The sequence below is a fragment of the Mus pahari genome, chromosome 14 (genome assembly GCF_900095145.1).
Source record: "Mus pahari chromosome 14, PAHARI_EIJ_v1.1, whole genome shotgun sequence".
In the NCBI taxonomy this organism is placed as follows: domain Eukaryota; kingdom Metazoa; phylum Chordata; class Mammalia; order Rodentia; family Muridae; genus Mus; species Mus pahari.
Genome location: NC_034603.1, coordinates 19,449,176 through 19,464,908, shown reverse-complemented (window position 1 = coordinate 19,464,908; position 15,733 = coordinate 19,449,176). Strand labels below are relative to the sequence as shown.

The window sequence follows — 15,733 nt, the reverse complement described above, 5'->3', positions numbered from 1 at the left end:
TCTGCCTCTCTGCCTCTGCCTCTGCCTCTGCCTCTGCCTCTCTGCCTCTGCCTCTGCCTCTGCCTCTGCCTCTGCCTCTGCCTCTGCCTCTGAGAGACATGGAGGAAAATGGGAGATGCGGGGGGCTTACTCGTGTGCAGAGGTGGCCTTAGTTGTGAGGTTATTAGTTTTTGGCTCTGTGATAAAATATCCACGACAATCAATTTAAAGTAAGAAATAATTATCTGAGCTCACAGTCAGCAGAGTGAGGCAAAACATTATGACAGGAGGCTGTTCATCTTATAGTGGGTGGGGAGCAAAGGGTAACAAGAACCCCTCCCCCCATGATGACCTCACTTCCTTCCTAAAGGTTTCACCTCCTAAAGGGTTCACCTCCTAAAGGTTTTACCTCCCATGGCACCATAGGCTGATGGTCAAGACTTTAGGATGTGGCCATGATGGGTACATTCTAATCTGTAATATAGCAGGACTCATCCATGCAGGAGTGCCAGGCCAACAGAGCTCCAGTCTCCGCTCCACTCAGGCAGCTAGGAACGGGGACAGAATGAATGCACAGGCCACGTGAGTGGTGAAGGGCATAGTAGGCATTTTGGGCAAGGAGATCTAAATGTTTCCCCACAGGGATTACATTTCCACATCAGAGAGTGGCAAGGAATCCACCCGGATGTGATTCATTGCTTAGGGACCCTGGCCAGCGCCACCAAAAAAAAAAAAAAAAAAATGCAAGTGATTTTTTTTTCAATCATTGGCCCCTGGGGCAAACTCAGAAGTCAGTAGAGCCAAGCTTTGGCCTGAGTGACATCTCAGATGAACAAGAACAAGAATTACCATGTGCTGAAAGCATGATAAAGAGTCAGGATATAGACTAGGCACCAGAAGAGGGTTGACTGGCCACGGGCGTGGACAGAGTACCCACTGATGGCATGTTCCACTGCTGGACGGCGTGGAAAGCCCAGAACATTATCGGCCACAGCAGTTTATTTATAGACTTTTTACTGCCTCTTCTTTACAACAGTCCCTATGAGACATGTCTCTGTCACTTCACAAATCACATAAACACATTTATAAAATCAACTGAAGCCCATGTGTACAGTAGTGAGAGCTGAGCTGCCCTTCCTCCAGCCCTGACCCTGCCTTTGAGTGATCACAGACCAGAAGTAGCAACAGACAATAGAAATGACACTCCCACTCCATTGTCGTCTCACAGGTGCTGTGGGTAAGGGGTACCCAAAGTGTTGGGGTGGGGAGTGGGGGTGGGGTCAAGGAATCAGGAGCAACTGATTCTTCTAAAGAAAAGAGGAAACATCTCAGGAAATGGGATCAAGCTGTGTCTAGAGGAATGGGTCCAGATTCCTAGTAAGGAAAGGGGAGATACCTTAAAATGTTTTCTTAAGATTTAAAATATATGTGTGAGTATGTGGGTATGTATTCATGTGCCTGTGGAGGCCAGAGGCGGGTATGGTATCTCCTGGAGCTAGAGTTATAAGCAGAAGTGCCCGGGCCAATGGGGCACCAATCTCTGCTGAAACTCAGGCAGCTAGGAACGGGGACCGAACGACTGCACAGGCCCAATGTGGGCCCTGGGAACCAAACCTCTGCAAGAGGTTGTGCTCTTAACTGCTGACCCATCCCTCTAGCCCACAGATTTCACAGTGGGTGCATAAGCATTCGTGATATTTGGATGCATGCACACACCGAGTAACAGAGAGTAACCAAGAACACTTGGCACATTCAGTGTCGCTTCTTTCATTGTTCAAAATCCTCTCTGCTTTGAAATAGGGACTAAGTTCCTGCCAATGACAATCATCCTACTGTGCAAAGCACGGCCAGACCCGATCTCTCCTGCCCAAATGCAACTTGGTATCTGGGGCCAATCTCTCCTCTCCCTCCCTCTCTACTTTTGTAAGATTAGCCCTTTAAGATACCACATATGAGTTGAGACCACAAGGAACTTGTCCTCCTGTAGCCGGACTGTGTCTCTTAGCTGGCTGGGTGTATCCACGTTGCCACAAATCACAGGATCCTGTCCTTTTTAATGACTGAATAGAATTCTGCTCTGTGTATACATTCCCGCTTTTTCTAACCATTCATCCACCTTCCAGCCATTCTTTCATCTCCGATATTGTGAGTCATGTCACAAAGAACACAAAGGAATGCCAAGAAGGTTCCAGGCCCATGGGATGATGGAGAACTGAGTAATTCAGAAGGACACAGGAAGAAGTTATGATCTGAGGGGTGGGCTCCGGGACAGGTCAGGAAATAGATTAAGAAGTCTCGAGATAAGAACCTTGTTTGTACTTGACAGTACAAATTAAAAATGACTGCCCCACAGCCAGGGGAAGGCCTTGGGTGGCTGCCAGAGGTAAGGTTGGCATAGCAAGGAAGGGCTCAGTGGATGCCTGGAGGGCAGGAAAAAGAGGAGCTGATGGGTGAGAGAAAGTGAGAGCTCCAGCAGGTCGGAACAGGAGCTGTGGGGTGAGGAGTGGGAAGTGAGATGCTAAGTCAGGTGTGAACTCACTGGGCCACAGTAGCCACACATGCAGGCAAGCATTGCTCTGTAGGGGCCTGGGAAGTTGCCTTTGCGTGAGAGTAAGATTTCAATTGGTTGACCTCAGGGGCCCAGATTGCTCTCTACAAGGGAGTGGATCTTCTATCAAACTGTACATAGAACCAAAAGGCCAAGCAAGAGAGAACGTTCGAGAAGCATACCTCCATACTTTATGAATATCACCAGCATTTGGTTCTGTAATATAGGGTCTTTGGGCTCAAAACAGAATGTGGATTTTTGTGCTCTCCAGCCTGAGTGGGAACTGAAGATCCTGCTTTCCCCCATGTTTCAGACACATGGCCCACACGTAGGTCTCCCTTAGTGGCCTCCTCACCACACGAAGACGTTAAGGCAAATCTCTTCCCCTCTTCATGGCTGTAGTCCTCAACTTAACCATAACTCAACATCCAGCTTTAGAATGATACCAAAGCCGTGTGTATTAAAAAATCCACCAAAGTTACATTTAAGCTGGGCCTGGTGGTCCATGCCCAGCCCTCAGGAGGCAGAGGCAGATGAATATCTGAATTTGAGGCCAACCTGGTCTACAGAGAGAATTCCAGGCTAGCAAAGGCTACAGAGCAAGATCCTGTCTCAACCGCCGCCCCCCCCCCCAATTTCAACTTAGTGTTCTGCAGTATGTCCCTCTCTTGATATTTAGTAAGTAGCAAGCCACAGTCCCGAGACAGCCACGTGACAAGTGGCGTGCCGGATGGCCTAGGTTGCTAACTAAGTCCTTGACAGCCCAGACTTCTCCGTGTTTGCCAGTGAGCACAGCAAGCCCCTCCCCCTCTCTGGCATTTCTTCATCTTACTGTGGACCATGCTTTCAAGGGAGTGCTAGGTACTCGGTAAATAGATGCATCATAAGAAAATGGCGCCCTTAGATTTTCTTCTATAGGGGCTCATATCATTTTTTTCTCCATTCTCCTCTTATGCATCTAGTTTTCCTTATTCTGTGGTGTGTGTGTGTGTGTGTGTGTGTGTGTGTGTGTGTGTCTATAGTGCTGGACAGTCCTAGGCCCCCACATGCTGACAAGCACTTTACTACAGGGCTGTATCCCCAGCTCTTTTAAATTTGTCCTATTGTTTAAAGATCTCATAAAGCTGCCCTGGCTATCTTTGCACTCTCTCGCTAGCCCAAGCTGGCCTTGAGTTTGTAAGCCTCTTGACTCATTGACCCAAGGTTGTTTTTTTTTTTTTAATTCCTGTTAAGAGTTCTACAGAATTTAATGAAATAAATGGGCTCCCTCTGGTGGTCACATGAAAAGCTCCAAATCCCAAAGGTCAGCCTCTAGTTGCATTTCAAGATCTTTATGGTGCTGGGCACGTTCGATAATTAATAGACTCGGAGTGGCTAGACGACATCGGGAGAGACTTCTAATTAGCATTTTCCACTCGTCAGTGAATCTACCAATCGGTTTGTAAAACCACAGCCCCAAACTATGCTCACCACATCTCCTGAATCCAGTCCTGTTTCTGGTCAAGGCAACTTCCATCCCCCCCCCACTCCACCACCTCCCCACCTCCACCTTCCCATTCCCCCTCCCCCTCCCTACCCCAGGCCTGCAGTCCTGTGATCTGTCTGCTCCCCTACCGGTACCATGTTTGTGACTCTGTACCACGGGTCCTGGTGTCTCTGCAGCTGTTCTTCCCATCAGTACCCGGGACCCTCCTTCACCTCTTCGGGATCTCTTCCCAGGAAAGGCCATTGCCAGATGTTTCTCAGTGCTTCTCCACAAATCAGGCACCACTCTAGGCTCAGGGGATGTGACCGTGATCAAACGGAGACAGTGCCTGCCCCGAGCACCCTCTGTGACACCCAGATCTGCAATTCCAGTCGGCCCTCCTGCTGCTTCTAGGGTCCCCCTCTTTAAGATAAACTCTACTCAGACACTTCCGTGGTGTATCCCACAGCACACAGCCCCACTCCCTGCTAGCCCTCAGCTCACCTTAACCTCCACAGCTGCCTTTCAACAAGAGTTTAAACCACCCCTGCATGCTTCCCTTTTATCTTGCCTCAGAGACCTGTGACCCTATGCAAGCTGGTTAACATGCCAACCAGTCTTCAAAACTCTACCCAGCTCCCACCTCCCCAAGGAAGGATTCTGCTCCCCACAAACCAAACTGTCTGTATAAATCCTCTGACCTGCAGCAATGTCTCCTTTGAATTTCTGTAGGACTTTTCTTTGTACTACACAGGTTTACTCTGTTGTTGTTGTTTTTTTTTTTTTTTTAGTTGACTGATTCTACAACTTGAATCATCTTCCAAGGATGGGTTTGCAGCGGTTTCTAACGGTCTTATATGTCACCCTAACTAGGACTGGACACATGAATGAGTAAATGAGCAAATAAGCGAACAGACTGACATCTGTGCACAGAAGAGTGTGGGAAATGTGATGACATCGTTCTCCCAGAGTTCCGGCACACGTCCATGCTCACACACATGAGGGATGAGAGCCCAGCTCAGGGTTGAAGGGCTTGCCTATCATATACAAGGTCCTGGGTTCTATCCCCAGCATCACTGAGGGGAGCAGGGAGAGGAAAGCTCGGAGTCAGATTGCCTACTCAGCACTCACAAGGCCCTGGGTTCAATCCCCAGCTCAGAAAAAAATTAAAGATGACTGCGGGGCATGGTTGCTCACCCCATCATCTCAGCACCAGGGAAGCTGAGGCAAGAGAGGCCTGCAACGTCAGGTTGAGCCAGGATTAAACCGGGAGGCCCTGTCTCAGAAAGAGAGAAGGGCTCAGCAAAGGTAAAACCCGGATATGGGATGCTCTCCTAGCACGTGTGAGGCCCCAGGTTTAACTTCTAGCACTGAAAGGAAGGAAAGAAAGAAAGGGGGAAGAGAGAGGGAAGATGGGGAGAGAAAGAGGGAGAGAGAAGAGGAGGGAGGGAAGGAAGATGGGGGGAGGGAGGAAGAGAGAAGATGAGGGAGGGAGGGAAGATGGGGGAGGGAGAGAGAGGGAGAGAGGGGAGGAAGGAGGGAGGGAGATAGATCAGGTCCAAAGATTGCCTTCAGCTCTGTATGCTATGGTTAGATAACAGACACCTTTACAGGCACTCAGTTGTTCCACAAAATCAAGTCAACTGGGATTTACCACTCCTGGGGGAATATATATATATATATATATATATATATATATATATATATATTTTTTTTTTTTTTCAAAAATGTATCAAATTAACATGATTTCTTGTTTGAAGAGTGCAAGCCCCCTTCCCTAAGCTCATTCTTACTTTACACCAACGGAGCGAAAACCCGACCACCAGTGGCTTTACCGCTCAGGGTGTTCTGCTCAGTAACACTCTCCACAAATTACAGCCAATCTCATCAGCTCATGTCATTTCCACGCCATGCTTGGTGTTTAAAGAGCGTTCACTCTCCACGAGGACTTCCGCACGAGTGGGCAGTTTCTACCTCTCATGTACCCGTTTGTTCCTTTCTGGAAATGGCTCACCATCCTGCCCCTGCCAAGCCCCCGTGGGGTAAGTCCAGCGCACACCATCTGGAGGCCACACGCAGCATCCCTGCAATACCACACAGCAATGCAGAAAGGCACAAAGAGACAATGACGAAGATTACCACTTTTCCAGAAAGTTCCTGAGACTGCTCAAGGCAGGTGGAGTCTAATTAGAAACAAGCCTGAAGGGACAGAAGGGACAGGCTGTGCTCAGGGCTTCCGGATTATGGTAGCGTCTAACTGAATGGTCTCCAGTCTTGTGATTTCCTGTCTGTTTCTCTTACTCTTGGGTCACCCATATTTTCTCACCCATACCCCAGGAGAGTACTCTGGTATAGCTGACCAGCCCAGGAGAGCATGCTGGTATAACTGGCCAGCACTTTGTTCTCTGCATCCAGACAATCCCAACCAATGTCTGCACCGTCTCTCCCCTCTCCATCTCTGGCTGACCACATGGATCTGAGCTCATGACAACCAAAAGCTCATTCTTGAGATGTGGAGGAGAGCCTTCCCCAGGTGTTCATTCAAACATTTGATCTTGACATAATCCCACGAAGTAAGTACAGTGTTTACAAACAAAAGACTGAAGCAAGCCCTGTCCACCGCACACCTAGAGTGCTAGAACTCAGAAGCAGAGGCAAGAAGGCCAGCATCTACTACATAGCAAATTTAAAGAGGGCAAGCAAAGTCCCTGGGTGCCTGAAGTAGAGCCGATCTTTGGTCAAACCCAGAATCTGTCTACTGTCACAATAAAAACCATCTAGCCATCTGTCCCTGGTACAAGCCTAGCGGGTCATCTACTGTTTGCCTAGATGCGTGAATTTTCTCTTTTTCTGAGAACAGGGCTCTGATCTTTCTGGGGTAGCTACTCTCCCCCAAACCATGTTTCTAGTAGTCAACTCTCCCTCATAGCTGCATGTGTGTGTATGTGTATGTATATGCATGTGTGCACCTGTGATCATGTGTATATACCTGTGTATAGGTGTGCACATGTGTTCCCTGAGTATGTACATACATGCACCTATCTGCATGTGTACGTGTATTCAGTGCATGTGTGTGCATATGTGTGTATGCATGAGTGTGTATATGCATATATATGTGTGTGCCTATATACATGTGCATGTGTATGTATGTACATGTATGTGCATGAGTGCACATGAGTATGTGTGTACATGCATATGTTCTCCAAATCTCTTCCTATGAAGAGACCTTCATGGCCTCATATCACCTTAAGTACCACTCTCTGAAGATCATCTCGTTCTGAGGCACAGGGAAGGGTTAAGATTTCAAGTATGAATTGAAGAGTTCTCACAATACCTCCCGGTCTCCAGTCATAGGGCTAATGAGGACGGATAGTGCTTATCTGGGGTGGTGCTAGTCAGGACTGGCCTAGCCACGGCTATTGGCAGTCACCCTCCTACAGAGCAAGCACCCAAGGAAAGGCAGCCTGAGAAGGGCAGAGACAGAAGGTGAGTGATGGGGACAGTCCCTGAGCTCAGGCACGCCTGAAACCAGGTCTGTTTCTGAGCCCTACACTTTAGATACGTGCTTGATGTGTTTCCAGTGTTGCATTATTCATGGAGGATGGTCAGAAGCTATTAATGTTCTCATGCCAAACGAGCAGCGAACAAACCAAGGAGGACGCTGTTTCCAGGACCCACAGGGGAGCCATGAAGAGTCAAGATTTGAACCCAGGCCTCTCAGGCTTTAAGGGGCTGGCCCTGAGGCATCCCATGGGAGACACACTGCATTATGGCTATTCTTAGCCAAGTGCAGGCCCAGTCTCACAGAGCACATTTCATTGTCAACCTGGTCAGCGTCTCCACAAACAGAAGGCATCTGTCCCTCCATCCCAGTCATAACCCAAGTGTGAAGCAACTCCTGACTCAGGAAGAGCTTCAGACAAAGCCAGAGTCAGATAACAAGGTTATACGCAGGCTCTCACTTCTCCATCACACGATGGATGCAGTTTGGTGTGATTTATAGTCCCTATAGACTCTATAAAGACACAGGATGGGGGAAAACCCCTCTCGTGTCCTACAGAGGAAATGAACACTGAGTACACCTTAGGGTATCTCAACCCTGTGACAGGATCCTGCCATTGAACCAAGATGAGGCAGCACTAGCTCTATATGATATGACATGACATGACATATGATATGACATGATATATGACATGATATAAGCCTGAGATCATAGCCAAGAGAAATCATAAACCCCAGAAAGCAGTACACAGCAAACAACACATGATCCAAAAGAGCCAAAAAGCTAGAGAATGGCTGGATGACACACAGATATGCCTGACACATGATAACTGTGGATGTATAGGTATAGGTATATGTATATGCATATGTTTATATATATATATATGTGTGTGTATATACATATGTATACATACATGTACATGAAGATAAGTACTATTCTTCCTCACCAGCCCCACAGCTGGAGTATGTGAAGTGCTATGGGCTGAACTGTGAGAACTCTTCAGTGGTATATGTATATGTTTATGTACTTATACATATACCATATAAACCCAATGTAAGTATAAAATATGCTAAGAAATGTGCTTAACATACATTATCTACCAAACATCACAGCTTCGCCAAGCTTAAGTGTGCTCTGACACATATGCTTGCTAAAGTTGGGCAAAAGCCTATTCTATGATAAAGTTTAAAATGCCTCCTGGATTTTATCAAGTACTGTTTTGAGAATGAAAAACTAGTATGGCTATACAAGCATATTTTTATACTATGGTGAAAGTTGAAAAATTATAAATAAGCCAGGCATGGTACTATGCACCTGCAATCCCAGCGTTCAAGGGACAGAGGCCATCCTTGGCTACACAGTGAGTCCTTGGCTAGGTAGTTCAAGGCCAGTAGTCTGGGCCACATGAGTCTCTCTTCCTCTCTCTCTCTCTCTCTCTCTCTCTCTCTCTCTCTCTCTCTCTCTCCATATGTATTGTGTGTGTGTACATATGTATGTATATATGTAAATTACCCCTGCAGCAGGTTCTCCAGTGCTGCAGCTACCAGCCATACATGGTGACTTAAATGAAAATTAGTTAAAAGAAAATAAATCTTAAAATTCAGGTGCTTAGCTGTACAAGTCATATTTCAAGGGCTCAAAAGTCCTGTAAGAGGGGATGGAGAGCTGGGCTGGGGGACGAGCACATACTGCTTTTGCAGAGGACACACATTTGTTCCCAGCGCCCTCTTCTGTCCTTCACAGGCACCTGCAACTCACGTGCACATCCACATCCCCATAATTAAATAATAAAAATAAATATTTTTAAGTGATATGTGGCTAGTTACAGCTTCACTATCAGATAATGCAAACATACAGCGTCACAGATGTTCCACAGGCCAGACTACCCTTGACCTGCCCTTGATCTGACCTTGAACTGCCCTTGATCTGACCTTGACCTGCCCTTGATCTGCATTAGTGTCTTTGCTGTTGCTATGAAAAAAATATTTTGACAAAAACAACTTAAGGAAGAGTTTATTGTGGTTCACAGGTCCAGAGGGCTGGAGGCAGTCATGCCTGGGAAGCAGGACGTGAGGCATGAAGGGCTGGAGAGCAGGATCAGGAAACTGGCTGCTCATATTGATTCTGCACTGAGGAAACAGCCAATAGAGCAAGTGGGGCCAGACTCAAGGCCCGCTTCTAGTGATGGACTTCCTCCAGCATGGCTTTACCACATCTAAAGATTCCACAACCTCCCTGAGCAGCGCCACCTGCTGGGAAGCAAGTATTTAAACACATGATCCTGTGGGGGACACATCACAGTCAAACCACAAGAGGAGGGGCCTCTGAAATGGGGAGGGGATCCAGTGGTAGTAGGGGTGAGAGGACTGTGCTCTAGCATAACATTTTGTAGTACTTCAAATTGTTTATTATGTCGTATTTTGCTCTCCTTTCAAAGACATATTTTAAAACTTCGACCACATTTAACCTGATCCAGAAGGCTAACCTGGTCCAGAAGGCTAGAGGCTAGCAGGATCAGGAAACTGGATGATCATGAAGGACGCCATTGCAAAATCCTAATCGTAATTATTGCAAATCCCCTCCCCCTAGCTCTGATTTTACTTTCTGCATTTTCAGCTGACCACTGTCAACCAAGGGCCAGAAATATTAAATGGAAAATTCCAGAAATCAGTTATGTCAAACCACACACCATTCTGAGTAGTGTGGCGAGGTCTCCCATCATCCTGCTCCTTTTCAGGATGAACCAACCCTTTGTTCAGGGCATCCGTGCCATATATGCCACCCCCTACTAGTTGCCTAGCAACAATCTCAGGTACCACATTGGTTGTCATGGTACCTCAGTGCTGGTGTTCCAGAAACCCTTATTTTAGCATTAGCCCCACAGTGCAAGAGAATTGAGCTGACGAATTCAACATTTCAAGGCAAGCTACAAAATGTTTCCTTTAGATAAAAAGGGGATAACATGATAAACATGATAAGACATTTTGTGAAAGAGCCCACTCCCATAACCTTTACTCTAATATATCTGTTGTATTTAATAGCTGTTGTTCACGTCTCGTTGTATCTAATCTATAAGTCAAACTTTATAGGCATGTGTCTGGCTCACACTATTACTGTGATAAAACACTATGACCAAAGAGAACTAGGGAGGAAAGGGTTCATTTGCCTTACACATCCATAGCACTGTTCGTCACTGAAGGGAGTCAGGACAGGAATTTAAACAGTGGAGGATCCTGGAGTCAGGAGCTGATGCAGAGACCATGGGGGGATGCTGCATACTGGCTTATTCTGCCTGCTCTCTTATGGAGTCCAGGACCACCAGCCAAGGGATGACAACCACCTACACTGGCCTGGGTCCTCTCCCATCAATCAATAAGAAAATACCTTACAGTTGAATCTTATGGAGTCATTTTCTCAACTGAGTTTCCCTCTTTTCAGATAACTAGTTGGTGTTAAGTTGACGTATGACTAGCCAGTACAACATGTATATGTAGAAAAAATATATATCAATTATGTAAATTTGGTATATGAGGAACTGCATACACATAGATGGGATTAGATAGGGGTCTCGAAGAACATCCTCTACCAGATAAGGAAGTGCTGGGGACTAGAGAGACCCTATTTTCAAATAAAATCTTATTCTCAGGAAGCAAACACTAAAATTTGACCATATCTTTTTGAGGAAACCAGTCAGATACACTGTGTCATTTTGTAGATGAGGTGAAGGCTCAGGAGCCCTTCACCCACCACAAGCCACAGAGTCTGTTCAGCGCAGCCCTGAAAGTCCTCCCACAACCGACCTGGGCATAAGGGATGGGCCATCTTCCTGCTTGAAGCTCCCCAGGCTGCTCTGCGCCTGCACAGCCAACTCACAACAGGCAACGCTTACAACAGGCAACACACAAAGCACTGCCCATCTCGGGTTATCTGCCTGTTCTCTGCTAGGACCTGACAAAAGATTACACTGTTTCCCAGGGCCATGGGAAGGAGCTGGGGGATGACCTAGCAGTGTCTCAGATCAGATGGGGGATCCAAGCTACAGAGAGAGGGCCCTCTGAGTCTCCAGAGTCCTAAAGTCTGCAGGGCCCCTTTGATCAGAGCTTTGACGAGAGGGGGCAAACGCAGGTCCTCGGTGTTGCCGTGAAGGGCCTTTCTGGTCTCAGACAATGCATGCCAGACTGCTGGGGCTTTGTGTTCAAGAAGGACTCAGAAGGCTTAAGTTAGAACTTAGGCCAGGTGGGGGTGTGTGTGACAGGATGTGAGCACAGGCAGGCAGGGGGCCTATGAGATAATGCTGCTATATCCCAAGAGTTGCACTAACTGCAGCATCGGAACCAGACACTCCCAGGACAACCAAAGCAAGCCCCACTCACAGACTCCTCCTCCTCCTCCTCCCTCTCTTCCTCCTCCTCCCCTTCCTCCTCCTCCTCTCCCCACATCCCTTCCATATTTGAGACTTGTGAACATTCTGTTGTCAAGCATGGCAGGCAATGGTCTCATTGTAGGCCACACCTACAAATATCAATAATCAAACTTTCACCTTAGGATTTTTTTATTCCACTCCATAACAGCTTAGAAATTCAAAATGCTGGTTGTAAACTGTGAAACTATATCTCCTGAAAGGCTATGCATCCCAGTTTAACAACACACTAATAGGGGCTGGGCTCAGTGGTTATGAGTACTTGATACTCTTTCAGAGGACCAGAGTTTTGTTCCCAGCACCCATATCAGCATATCAGGTGGATTATAACCACCTATAACTCTAACCCTAGAAGATATATTACCTTTTTCTGAATTCTGAAGGCATCTGCATACACACACACACACACACACACACACACACACACACACAAATAAATCTTAAACACTACGCTTGTTCGCATAAATCACATGAATATAAAAGAGTCCATTGGAATCTATGGGAGACTGCTTCAATGATTCTGTCCATCCCCCTACATGATGTGTAAGTCCTTTATATAGAACAGCATTGTATTTTCATATATATTTACATTGCATTTGCATATGCATTATATTTGCCTAGGCTTATATATTTAAATCATTCAAGATGACCTATAATATAAAAGTAGCTGTTATATTATAGTTGTTAGGAAATGACCTCTATTTGGATGAATCCCTGGTTAATCCATAGATAAGAGCTCATGGAGATGGACATAATTATAGACATAATGTAACAGAAATAATGAAGGAAGAGAAGAAAGATAACCTCATTTTACATATTTTATAAATCATCACAAAAATTTCATTTATGGGTCCCTCATTTAAATAGAATTTCTTATTTCTGAGCCACAAATATCACTACCAGCCACATTCTTTTTCCTCTTTAGAACCTCGGTGTCGACTTAAAGGCTTAAACTCAACTATAAAATCTTCCAGAGTCCAGAGACGGAATTTCCCAGCAGATCCACCAAGCTCCTAACCCTAAGACATGAACAATTTCTGGGAGCCTTGAAGTGAACTTGCCGATGCTGATGGGAGCACTGGCTCAGCTCTCACCGGTACAGAAGCTCTCACCGGTACCCTCGGGGCTGGGGAGATGGCTGAGTTAATGATGGGCTAGCTTTACAAGCATAGGACCCAGGTTCAGATCCCACATAAGAAGCTCTGTGGGTTAGCACTGATTGTTATCCCAGTGCTGGGTAGGATGAGAGGATCCTGGAGCTCCTGGTCAGCCAGCATGGCTCCAAGTTCAGTAAGAGACCCTGTCTCAAAAACTAAGGTGTGTGAAGGAGACACTCGCCACCAACCTCTGACCCCCACATACATGTGTATAAACACATGAACATATACATACACACACCCACAGAGAAAAACCTTCTAGCATGAGACACATTACCATGAGCCTCTCCATCCCTGTGTTACAGCATCTTATGCAAGGCACAGTCTGACCTTGAAAGCCCAGGTGGATACACTACACTAAACTCTTAGCTGTGGCCACACCATGCTCCATGCAGTCCTTCCCACGCTGCATCTGGATTTGAGCCCCGTGGATGGCTCTCAGAAGCCCCGGGTTTATCCGCAACCCTCCTACTCCACACCAGCATAACAAAGAGACTTGATCACCAGGACGCCCCAGATGGACTCTTCTGGTACCATCTTCTTTGTCTACACAAAGCAGCAACAATCAAAACAAAGTGCAAGCTCCCCTTCCTGTATCAGTGAGCACGCCGGCACACAGCAATCATGGAGCAGAAGGGGGTAGCTCCTTCGGCTCATTCTGAAGACCCATTCAGAGGCTAGCCCTTTGGCACCACCCACTCAGCCTCTCTTCGAAGCCAGATTTAATGTTGCCTGAGCACCTCCATGCCACTGATCAAAACACAGCAGCCCATGTGGATGGAGTCTTTGTCCAGCCAACTTCTGAGAAGGTAAGGTATCAGGGTGGTCCCCAGAGGGCCCAGCCTGGACCACCAGAGTGTGTTCTTGACTGAGGGTGATCTGAACATTTTACAACCGTATGGCAGAGAGAAGGGCCAGGCCTCCAGAGATCAGGAGCCATCGAGGATCACTTACCAGGGGGACAGATGCACTCAGAGGGGGCTTCTCGAGCTGTCCTGAGCTTGGCCACTCCATCCAACTTCTGAACCGAGAAGACAAAAAGTTGTGGAAAGGAGATCAGTTGCGGGACAGAGGAGTGGAAAACCCCCCCAAGGGTACTAAACGGTCTACAGTGGTGGTGGTATTTTTCCGGACCACTTCTTAAAAAGGTCATTAAATTCTCCAGGCGGTTCTCTAATGAGAGGAAAAGCAATCATGAACACTGAACATTTCTGAGTATTTCTGATGACTCCTCGACAGAAGGTGTTGGGTCTCTGCTACATGCAAGCACAATAGGAAAAGAAACAGAGGTGGCTTCAGGCCAGACAAGGGAAGCCAAAGGGAGGGTGAATGAAAGAGGCTTTGGGGCAGGGATGGATTAAAACTGGCCCTTGCAGCAGCTCTCTGGGCTCCCAAGAGATGTCCTCTTCTCACCCAGGATGCTCCACAAACCCTCTATACCATAGTCTTGGATGTGGGAATCCTGGCCTAATTCACTATGACATTTTCCTTTCTTCCCTCCCGGGGGATCTTTGGCCTAGATAATTCGGTTCAGTAGAATTTAACAAAAGTCTCCATGCATACCCAGCCCTGTGCTGGACATGGGAGAGAAGAAAAGAAATACCACAGGGATGGTACGCTACAGCAGTAACCCACAGAGCAGCTCTGGTGTGCTCACGGCCTGATTTGACTTCCTGGCAAATATTTGGTTCGTGGGAATTGGATCCAGGACCTCCTACTGGTTAAGCACATGCTGCACCACTGAACTACCAAGCCATGGAACAACTTCTGTGGCCAGACTTAAGGTCACCCCAAGTGAGGAGCTGCAAGCTTGGAAGAAGCTAGATTCAGAGAAAAGTGACTGAGCCGCCATCTCATCCCAGATGAGCCAGGGCTTAAGTCCTGAGAGGATACAGAGGGCATTAACTCTTTTCTTCTTTAGGCATGCGGGTAGCAGTGGTGGTGATGGTGGCTCTGTGTGTGTGTGTGTGTGTGTGTGTGTGTGTGTGTGTGTGCCATTAAGGAACCCCAAAAGCCAACAGAGTAAAGGTACTAATCTGTTAGCTTGAGTTATATAGCGCATTCATCAGATTCAAACATAAAGATGCAAACTTAGGAACCGGAGAGATGGCTCAGTAGTTAAGAGCACTTGCTGTCCTTACAGAGGGCTGACACTGGGCAACTCACAACTACTTGTAAATCCAGCTCCAGGAGATCTGATGACCTTTTCTTGCCTACACACACACACACACACACACACACACACACACACACACACACACACACACACAGGCCTTACTACTGAAGGGTGTTTTCTCCAGCCTGAGAGGTAATTTTTATGCACTGTGACACAGGAAGGAAAAGGAGAGCAGGGCGGGGGGAGGGGGCGGGGTTCGATGCTTGGTCTAACAAAGTCAAGCCGCTGAGCCTTCTACTGGGCCCATTCTGTGCTTCCTTGTAAAATTCACTGCTAGACACAAACCCTGCTCTGTCACGTTAGCAGGCACCCTCAGCACCCACCCCAGCCTTGGTGTCTGACCATTCCAGAATCCTGGTGGGGTTCCTCACTCTCCATCAGCCCCTGGATGATATCTGGTCACTCTGGCCTCTCTTCAGCAGAAGTCCAGTCCTGTCTGGTGAGCTTAACCAGACTTCCCTTTTGGTTAAAACTTGATCTACTGAC

General features: G+C 47.1%; 1 protein-coding gene across 1 annotated transcript in view; it reads right to left on the bottom strand.

Moving 5' to 3' along the window:
• The window catches only part of Col23a1 (collagen type XXIII alpha 1 chain), a 295,946-nt gene that overhangs the window by 255,128 nt on the left and 25,085 nt on the right, over positions 1 to 15,733 (bottom strand). Inside the window, exon 2 of the mRNA XM_021212924.1 lies at positions 14,026 to 14,092. Within this exon, the coding sequence (XP_021068583.1) occupies positions 14,026 to 14,092 (67 nt within the window). The remainder of the gene's footprint in view (positions 1 to 14,025; positions 14,093 to 15,733) is intronic.